This window comes from Sinocyclocheilus anshuiensis, unplaced genomic scaffold (assembly GCF_001515605.1).
Source record: "Sinocyclocheilus anshuiensis isolate Anshui unplaced genomic scaffold, SAMN03320099.WGS_v1.1 scaffold2322, whole genome shotgun sequence".
Lineage (NCBI taxonomy): Eukaryota > Metazoa > Chordata > Actinopteri > Cypriniformes > Cyprinidae > Sinocyclocheilus > Sinocyclocheilus anshuiensis.
The window spans coordinates 264,887-275,507 of record NW_015556110.1 but is presented as its reverse complement, the minus strand read 5'-3'; the positions used below and the strand labels follow the sequence as shown (position 1 = coordinate 275,507).

The window sequence follows — 10,621 nt, the reverse complement described above, 5'->3', positions numbered from 1 at the left end:
TGGTGGGTTTTTGTTAAATGTGAGCCAAAATCATCACAATTAAAAGAACCAAAGACTTAAACTACTTCAGTCTGTGTGCACTGAATTTATTTAATACATGAGTTTCACAATTTGAGTTGAATTACTGAAATAAATTAACTTTTCCACGACATTCTAATTTATTGAGATGCACCTGTATATATAAAGATTTTCACACAAAAAAAAAAATCTGAATATTTTTTCAACATTGATGATGATGAGAAATGCTTCTTGAACACTAAATCAGCATATTAGAATGATTTCTGAAGGATCATGATGAGACAATGATGACTGGAGTAATGATACTGAAAATTCAGCTTTGTCATCACAGGAATAAATTACATTTTAAAATATATTAAATATATTTCACAATATTACTGCTTTTACTGTATTTTTGATTAAATACATGCAGCCTTGGTGAGTCAAAAACATAAAATCTTACAGACCGTACATTTTTAAATGATAGTACATAATGTTATTTAATTGTGTAGTTTATACTGAAAGCAATAAATGAAACCAGTCTGGGTGGGGCTGTACAATTTAAAAACCATTGGTTTTAAGATATCAGTTTTACCTTGGTCTCTGAGGGCAGCGTTGATCTGATCCATTGCAATCTTATACGCTTCAGGATTGGCCAAAATAAAAGCAATGGCCCAAAATGTAATCTAGAATAAAGTGAAAATCGTTTGTCCCCGTTACGTTGAATGTCAAATCTGAGCTAACACATAGAAAGATATTGTGTAATAGCACTGAACCTCTCACTTACTGGTATAGCATTTGCCAGGGAAGCCCAAAGCAAAAGTAAACCATAATTGGGAAGATATTTGTCACTTATTGCAGTAGCCAGGTGCTGTAGTAAAGTCTAAAGAGAAACAGTGACAGATCAGAAACTATTTGGAGTTTTATTATACAATGGCCAAATACTGCAGATAGGTTTCTAATATTATGCTGATTCCAAAATCCAAAAATTATTTATGATGATGAGAAGAACAAAACTTTAAAACTTCAGATGCTATATACAGTAGTCCTGCAAAAAAGGCTTAGAAGCCCGATGGAAACTCTTTAGCTCCCTCTGTTGGTGCAAACATGTTTATGTACACATTCAACAAGATGGTCCTCACTGCAGAACACAAGATCCAGGGAGCGAGGTTGGACCCAGATCCAACTCCTCCCACCGTACATATACCTAAATCTACCCGTCTCCACCCCCTGATCCTTAAACCTACCCATCTCCACCCCTAAACCTACCATCTCCACCCCCTGGATGGATCTTGTGTACTGCAGTGAGGGGCTACTGCATTCAACAGACCCATAAGTAAGATTAAGTTTGGCCTTAAACTCGTATTCCATGTGTTTCAAGAGCAACATCAGTAACAACAGTAATCCACATGGCTCCAGTCCATCAATTAACATCTTTTTTTTTAACATTATGTTTATTGGGTTTTTCCAAGTTAAACACAACAAGATACAGAATCTAAATATATAATTATCAATTAACATCTTGTTAAGTGAAAAGCTGCCTGTCTGTAAAAAAACTAATCATTAATAGATTTTTTTAACTTCAAACCATTGCTTCCAAAAGTCTTCTGTCTATAATATTGTAAAAATTTGACTTGCCTGAATCAGGAGAGAAATATGCACAGATCAAGCACAGTTTACAAGTGAAAACAGTCCAAAAAAGTCCTAAACAAATATGTTCATAGATTTTGATATGAGAGGACAACAAATTGACTTTTTTGCTGGAGGAAGCATTATTATAGATTATGAACTTGTATTTAGGCCAGGAGCTATGGATTAAAAATAAAATGCCTTAATGATGAATTCACTTCTTACAAAAACACAGCTTTTCACTTCGCAAAACATTACCGTATTGGCCCGAATATAAGACGGCCCTGATTATAAGACGAACCCCCTTTTTCCAGATGTACCTTTTGGAAAAAGGCTTTTTAAAAACCAAATCTTGTTTTTTTCTCAGTAAAACACATTTTGTCTTCAGTTATTTTCATATTGCGTATTTTTCCTATTTTAATTTTTGTTTTGAAAGTATGTTAAAAACTGGTAAACTGTACCAACAATCACATTTAAAAAATATACACTTTTTGATATACCATTAAAAAAAAAAAACTGGTAGCCCATCTGAATTAGGACATTTAGGCTATCCATCTAATAGTAGCCTACCAAAATCTTATTAACAGTAGAAGTTCAATTTTACTGTAGTCTTCAAATCTGGGTACTGTCTTACGTTTTAAAATCACAAAGGGAGTTTGGTCGCGATCTTTACAACACGCATTACATTACGTATTTCATGGCACACTTGTTTTATGCGTATTTGGCGCCACCTATTGTTGTTGGTGTATTATTGACATGTCAAAGTCTAGACCCTGAATATAAATAAGACGACCCCGTTTTTTCAGACGTATTTCCAAGAAAAAAACATCGTCTTATATTCGGGTCAATACGGTAATTGATGGACTGGAGTCACGTGGATTACTTGTGAATTATTGTTATGTTTCTATCAGCTGTTTGGACTCTCATTCTGACGGCACCCATTCACTGTAGAGAATCCATTGGTGAGCAAGTGATGTAAACTGAACTTCTCAAAATCTGTTCAGATGAAGAAACATCTGATGGCCTGAGGGTAAGTCAATTTTAAGTCAATTTGCAAGTAAATTTTCAGCTAATTTTCATTTTTGGGTGAACTATTCCGTTAAGTAAAAATGTAAAAGGTAATTCAACACTTTTTGACAAGTCAGCTCTGTTTAGAGAGTGAAACAGTTGGTAGATAAGAAATCCACAGTAATGCATTACTAAGTCATTAATTGCTGTACTTTAAGTACTTCCCCTTGAAAAAGTAAAGTAAGGGATTACTCTTAATTTTTCTGTAATGTCATTACAGTAACTTCTGATGTAACTGCATTGTATGTTTTAATGTAACTTTCTCCCTTTAAATACTTTAGTCAGTTCAAGAATAATTTATGCAATTTTATATTATTTAATTGGAAAGTATTAAAAGATCTCGTCTATCCTTGTATCCTTGTATTACTGGTCAAAGTTGACATGGGATTTAGAAAGTAATTAGCAACAAGTAAATGAGAGAGTAATTAGTACAGTAATCTAATTAAACTATTATCAATATTACCTTTCCATCATTCTCATTGTAGAGGGTCTCCTGTGATCTGATAGCCATATTTCTCAGCAGAGAAAGGAGCCATTGCTTTGAGTTTGCCCATTGCCTGAAGACACAAAAGATGCATCCTTTAACTCTTTGGCTACAGATGTTTTGAATGTATTTAAACAGAAATGTATGCTGATATGCAAGGCCTTTATTCGATTATTTTTCAAATAACGTATAAACATGATTCAGGAGACTACTTGTGTTTTATAATTGCAGTAGCGGTCACACACTTCAAGAACATGTCTGGGAGTTGGGAGCCATATTCAAATCCTTCATCATACGTTGTGAACTTCTCCAGGAACTCCTGCCTCGTGAGGGCATTATTAGGGGAGTTACATCGGCCTAGTAAGTTGCTCATTACTGCTGGATACATAACACTCCTGAAAACAAGAAACCAAGTGTATAATACAGTTTTCAAGAAATAAATTAATTAAATTATCTTGAAATATTACAATATACAATACAATATTAATGTATAGTGTATTACACTGCACTGCATTACATTTGCTTAATGAAATCCAATACTTGTTTCTTACTAATTTTGGGGTGCTGATTTCAAAAATAGTGCCTGTTTTCCTCAAGCATGACACTAGGGGTGTGCGATATTGACAAAAAATAATATCTCGATATTTTCTGGGATTTTATCGATAACGATTATTAGATGATATTTTGCTGAGTGTGTTATTGTGCTGGTACCTTAAGGACTGCCGTGGACAGCTGGCTCCTATAGTTTTTGATATTCTTCATATTCTGTGTGGTCAGTTCACACTGATAGAAATGAATCTTTTCCAACAAGTTTAAACTGATTTTTACATTTTATGGGTATTTTTACCTTCATAAAGCCATTTTTTCTAAAAGAGCTCATTACCTTTTGAGTCATATTCTTACATTTAATCAGTGAATTAGAATAATAAAACATTTGGGCTTTTACCAAGCAAATGAAATCAGTGTCAGCAAAATTCAACTTTGCAATGCAGAGGAAAGTCAGAAGCTGCATCTGAAGTTGCATTTAGATATGTTTACACACTGTTTAATGCAGGACATAAATGCATTTAAACTGCAACTACAAATGCATTTTTTTGTTGTTGATATATTAAGCATAAAACGTTGAATACTGATATTTGAAATTAAGATACTGTGAAATTAAAACTGCCAGTAGGTGGCAGCAAGTCACTGTTAAAAAGTGAGTAATTGCGATTGAACCGAATCATTTAAACGTTTGATTCATTCAGGAACGAAACACTGACATGTTGCTCAGAGATTGTTGGCGAAATAGTGCAAAAACAGGAAATATGGTGTCTAAAACGTAAATCCCTTAATTAACTTCTTGTTTTTTTTTAACCGTTGTAAATAATCAATATCACATTTGTAATCATGGTAATTGTTGGAGAAAAACGGCACTATTCGTGTGAAATCGATTAACTATATGAAGTGGTATAAATATATACATTTTCTGCCCCATGTCTTGAATTTGTGATCATTCTAAATGCATTTTATTAGACTGAATCATACAGACTTAACGTAATGTATGCGTGCACTCTGTAGGGTTGTTTTGAATGTTTTTTGTCAAATCGCACATCGTTAAAACAACAATTACGATATTATCGCCCCACATGAAAAAATGCTATAGTAATTTATAGTAAATACGATAGTGTTTTTCAACCATACTATAGTAAATTACTTGAATTAATTTGTTCTATAGATGCTGTGGTAATATAACAACTATAGTAATATAAACAAATTACTTTACCCAATACTGTACTAAGTTTATATTTTATATTATACTACAATACACTACAGTTTACTGTAGGAAAAACTAAAGTATACTACAGTATTTGTTACAGTTTATCAGTTCACTATAGTTAATACAACAGTATGCTGTAGCGTTCATTAAAAAGTGTTGTAAATACTATAATATATACAATATAATGCACTTTACTATAGTATGGTTCAGAAACACTACAGTATTTACTATAAATTACTATAATATTTTTTCATGTGGGGCAGATGATATATATCGCACACCCCTACAGACACACTTTCTTACAAAAAAGATATGGATTTCATAGCATTTTTGTTTTCGACAACCATTTGTAAGATGGGATTCAATCCCTTAATAACAGAAAAAACTGCCACAAAGACATGATTCTTATCTTCCTCTGAGCCAGGTTACAACAATTTGTTCAATTCTCAGCCAATTTTCACAAGACAACATTTTATGCCTAATTTTGATTTCAATTTTAGAATTATGGCCAGTGACAAGAAAATGCAAACATGATGTTTTCTGATACATCTGTAGGTGATTTATGGTTTTACTACATGCAAACAATGACTGTATTTATATTAGGTCCTTTGACATTAAATGGAGTATTTGAATACTCCTTTGCAGATTGTAAGTTAAATGATACATTTTGAATACTTTTTGTAACTTTTGACATTTGACTGCATACTTTGGTTAACTTGATAAATGCATTAAAGCTGATACATATGTAATTGTTGTACATTATGGAAAGTTCTAATATTTTTGAATATTTGTATATTTTAGGTCATATTAGGCCTTTTTTGCAAATCAGCACAATTTTGTTATAGCTTTGTCATACTCTACATATCATAAGTATAATCCATTGATATACAGTGGCATTACTGAGCACAGAATTTCCCTTTTTTGTGTTAACCAGTTGCAGTGAAATGTATGGAAGGCATGACTACTGTTCTCTAAGAGAAACTTTAGCACAATGTAAATAATTAAAGTAAGAAAACTATACTTGATGATCTCATTCAGCTGTCCAGATCCTTCACTTCCAAGGTTCTCCAGATGGTCATTAAATTCTTCACAGAGATGAACAGAGAGCATTGCTGTGTTGCCCGGAGTCAGTCTGCCTTTGATTACGGTGGCACAGGTTGGATGGGTTTTATAGAAACAGTCTTTGCTGATAGAAGCTGGACAGGAACCCAAGGTTAACATTATCACATTATCACAGACTATAATACTGATGACGTCCAATCATCAGCAGTATTGAAAGGAAGTCAAGGACAGTCATAAATCATCTCATCGAGTTCAGAGTCTAAGGTCATGTATAAGAGAGTAATGGTGTAGATTCAAGAGCTTTAGAAATCGATTATAAATCTAAACATTTACCTCGAGTATTATACTGTACCTGTGTTGTGAACAGCTTCTTGCACTGCTTGTTCAAAATCAACATCTTTGGAGGTGAAAAAAGCTCGGAAATCCTCATTTAGGGTCACAAATGTCAGTCTCTTCCCAGCAGCTACAACAGTGAAAACTGGGCCATACTAGAAGAACAAACACACTATTATACTTTTAGACATTAAGCTATATTATTTCTATTTTATACAAATGATTAAATCTTATATTAAGATGCAAATTAAGTGGAAAAAAAAATACAGCACAAAAACAAGCAATTAAATATATTTATTCAGTGACCCCCCCAGGGAACCTTAAAAAACTTGAAAGCACTCTTTTTGTGGGATTTCTTGCCTTGGCAGAAGCAATTACTGAATTTTATAGAGTAGTTGTCTATTCAGCAAACCTCTCATTATCTCCCATGCTTTCAGAGAACTGGCACAAGTGGTGCCCAGAACAAAAATTGTGTCAAAAAGGGCCACTGTGTGCAGCTTCTGTCCTAGTTGCATAAATTAGTGGTGCTGAACTGAACTGTCTTCAAACTCGGTTAGTATGGCACAGCACAAAAACAAAACACGTCAACATCGGCCACAGGGCTCCAGCACAGCATCTGGGTAAATTTTTTGTAGTTGCTAATGAAAGTATTGAAAGTATAAACAGCCAGCCATCACAATAAATAAATAAATAAATAAACAAGCATGGTAAAGCAAAGATGTGTAGTTAAGATACAAAGTCTGATGGCAAATATTCTAATATTGTTTAAAATAATTATAGTAATAATAATGTGCTGCTCATTTTAGGAGAACGTGTAAAATATAGAATTATATTGACAAACTGTTACTTTAAAAAACTCTGCTCTAAAAATCAAAATGATCACACTGCACTTTTACATTTTTGTACAGTAGGTGAGTGCAACAGGTTCGTCAAAATTTGCAGGGGAGGAACTGGACTTCTGGACCCATTGCCAGACCAACCCTGTATGATTTATGCCAAAAACGGTTACCAATACATTTTTACATATTTCATTTACATAACAAATGTTCTGGAGACAAATGTTGAATCAAATGTCTGAAATCCCACTGCACTGTCATTTGCATAAATAAAAAATATATGCAAATATTATAGCTATGAAAAAATCTATATGCCTATGCAAATCATCTAGACGATACAGTTATGATTCTTTATTCAAGTAATTTCCCAGTGGACAAACTTACTTTGGCTCTGGCTTGCTGAATGAAATGCAAAGGTGCTTTGCCAAATTCAAAAGCAGCACCAAACCAAGGTATCCAACCTCTTATGCATGGAGGAGCATTGGGATGACTTCTTTTGCCAAAGAGAAGACGAAAAGAAATAATCACAATACATACAGTCAAAATTAAAGTAATCCATTCCATCGCAACCTAGAGTCCAGTGATGCTCGTCTGGAGCGCATATGATGAGTCTGTGTCAAAAGGTCCTGTTAACATATCTGATTACACTGATGAATGATCTGAGAATGATCTGAGCAATGAAACTAAATCCTCCCACCACACCGCTAACTCCTCCCACTATGAACAACCCCGTGTGACTTCATAACACTAACCCCTGCTATTAAAGCTTTAGCTCCTCCTACCACAACGCTAACCGTGCCCACTATCTTCACACCCAGCTCACGCCATAACATAACCCCTCCTACTATATGATTAAGCCCTGTCCTTATCTAGATAGCCAGGTGTTGCAGGCGCTGCTAACTCAGCAGTTCATTCAAACTTAAACAGTTAAAAAAATCATTACGCAGAATGAATAAAGAAGAGTTAAATATATCAAATTTGGTGGTTCAACACGTAAGTAAATTTTGTCGTGAGTCTATTGATCCAATAATATCTGAGACGCTGAAGCAAGTAAGTTTTCTTTAACAGTGTCAAGAAACTTTATATATAATAAGTATAGCTTAAATTGAAATTAAAATTAAAGTATGGTATTAAAATTTCTAGAATCTGCTACAGAATCAAATATAGTATACAGACTTTGGAAACGTTTTCATACCAAAGTAAATTTTGGCGCAATCCAAGATACAGTAATTAAAAAATAATAGAATTAAATAATAGAGATATAATTAAATAAATAAAAAATAGTAAATCGCTTTCAATTCAATGTAATATTAGATTTCATTTTTTATTACCAATATATTTCAGAGAGCCAAAAAACAAAACGAATTGAATTAAAACACGGATTAGATGAGCTAAATTTGCTTTTACATGTATGACTATGAAACAGCAGATTTTACAAACACGCCAACTGACGGCACATCTGTGACGCCACACTCCATCCGGGTCCTCCGCGCCTGGGCCATGACGTCACGGGGTCCAGGAATGGCGGCGCTGTCTGCAGAGAGAAGCAACCCAAAGAGCCAGAAACTTTATTCCTAACATCGCTCAGCGGCTACACGAGTTCCACCGCTGCACCGACGGCCATATCCTCCTCTTAAAGAGCCAGCGCGAGGGCGGAACCCAGTCTCAACGCTGTTACCGCTGAATTCCGACGTCCCAGGCTCTATTAGTTTGCTTGACTTTGCGAGGGCCAAAAGACAAGAGCAAAGGCAGCGACTAACGGTACATAAAACAACAACAAGCGCCCCGAAACACGCTCTTTCGAGTCCGTCCCTTTCATAGAAGGATCTTACTTCTGTTTTGCTAGTTTCTTGTCTTGCTCATACACCGAAAGGCACGACACTGGCCTGATAAGGTGAAGCCACAAGCTGCGGGTTTGATGCCACGATGGAGAGTTTAACACTGAGCGATGTCGAGCAGAAATATTACTCTGAACTCTTCCTTTCCTGTGATGTGGATAACACCAAGAAAGTGGCTTCCAATGGCAAAGTTCTGGACCTCTTCCGGGCGGCCCAGCTCTCAAACGAAGTGGTCCATCAGGTACAGTATGCATCTGATTCAGATGTGTGTGTATTAGTCAGCAGATCTGTGTTATGCTTATACACTTCGGTAAGTTGAACTGATGGCTCGAGTTAATTGTTCCAGACATGCTAATAGCTCTAATGGATCATTTTGTACGATGTCAAGAGTGTTTAGACCGATCTGATGAATGAATCTCATTGTTGCTGAGTTGCACAGATGAAGGGTGATGCATCTGGAGGGTTAAACTTTGTTTCCTGTGTTGTGCAAGTCTGTAGAATTATTAGTTGCGCCTGCTTCCTCTTAAATATCAGCATAAATAGTCATTTTCTGTTTTTGTCATGATATCCATAAAATTGATGACTCTTGAAACGTGATTTTCTCACTTATCAAAGCATTAATGCACGGAAGAAGATTTGGGGTTATGCGCAATGTGTGACCCTTTATTTTTGGAATGAGTCAAAACAATCTGTTGAAGTTATTAACTATATTTCAACTGATCATAACTTGTTGATAATATTTGATTTCATTCTATTCTGATTGTGTTGTACTAGGGTTGGGCCATGTCTACAAACTTGGCATCGGACAATGTCTACAGTGAAACATGTGATGGGTGATGACATCGGCGGGGGGGAGGGGTGTGGGGTGGAGTTAGGGGGTGTGCCCGAAGCGTGAATCCTTATAAGGGAAAACAGGATTCCTAACACCGTGTCTACACCAGACGCGAGCGGCTCAATTGTTTCCCTTCACCTAAGCCATAAGCAACTGTGTTTACAAGGATACTTGCAGAGCACAGTATTTCAGGCACAAATAGACGCAGAAGTGAACAGAAATCAGTGTTCACGTGCATCTGCTTGGCTCTCACCGTGTCTACACCGGGTGCGACAAAATACTATGAACCCATTTTAATCAGTGATGCTGTGTGACTGACTACACTGGATGTGGTGCGACACGACAAATCCCTGACAGTAAACTGCTGCCGCGTTCTATTTATGATGTGCTGACACAAATTTCAAATGATTTTCAACGGTTGCTTTGTCGCGTCCAGTCAGTGTAGACAGACTTTAGCTGATGTGGCACGACACGACAACTGTAGACACGGTGTAATGGTTGCCTGTTACATTACAGTACATAAAATTTAACTTACCACATAAACGGAGTAAGGAGAGATGACTGAGGACGATGGCAAATGATTTGCAGATCCTCAGTACCACTGACAAACATATAATCTTGTCAAATGTGTGGCAAGTACTACCGCTCCATAGTATAAACAGAGTACGTGTGATCACGAATCTCGAAAGTGAAAGTGAAACTAAAAGTGATCGTGCATTCAAAAGCACGATGCCAGTTTCAATGCCAGGTATAATAGCGGCTCCCTGATGCCCGAAATATATA

At 35.7% G+C, this 10,621-nt stretch overlaps 2 protein-coding genes across 6 annotated transcripts in view; one reads left to right on the top strand and one right to left on the bottom strand.

The window, feature by feature from the left end:
* Positions 1–7,836, bottom strand: part of cyp39a1 (cytochrome P450, family 39, subfamily A, polypeptide 1) — a 19,125-nt gene extending 11,289 nt beyond the window's left edge. For all 3 annotated transcript variants that reach the window (XM_016470802.1, XM_016470804.1, XM_016470803.1), the window contains exons 1-7: positions 7,553–7,836; positions 6,352–6,487; positions 5,959–6,133; positions 3,424–3,573; positions 3,158–3,251; positions 785–880; positions 593–683 (exon numbers count right to left, since the gene is read on the bottom strand). In XM_016470802.1, the coding sequence (XP_016326288.1) occupies positions 593–683; positions 785–880; positions 3,158–3,251; positions 3,424–3,573; positions 5,959–6,133; positions 6,352–6,487; positions 7,553–7,732 (922 nt within the window). In that variant the 5' untranslated portion in view covers positions 7,733–7,836. The remainder of the gene's footprint in view (positions 1–592; positions 684–784; positions 881–3,157; positions 3,252–3,423; positions 3,574–5,958; positions 6,134–6,351; positions 6,488–7,552) is intronic.
* Positions 7,837–8,608: 772 nt separating this feature from the next.
* reps1 (RALBP1 associated Eps domain containing 1) overlaps positions 8,609–10,621 on the top strand; it is an 18,595-nt gene continuing 16,582 nt past the window's right edge. The window contains exon 1 of one of the 3 annotated variants that reach the window (XM_016470779.1): positions 8,609–9,247. In XM_016470779.1, the coding sequence (XP_016326265.1) occupies positions 9,095–9,247 (153 nt within the window). In that variant the 5' untranslated portion in view covers positions 8,609–9,094. The remainder of the gene's footprint in view (positions 9,248–10,621) is intronic. The other 2 variants (XM_016470778.1, XM_016470776.1) reach the window with 2 other exon arrangements.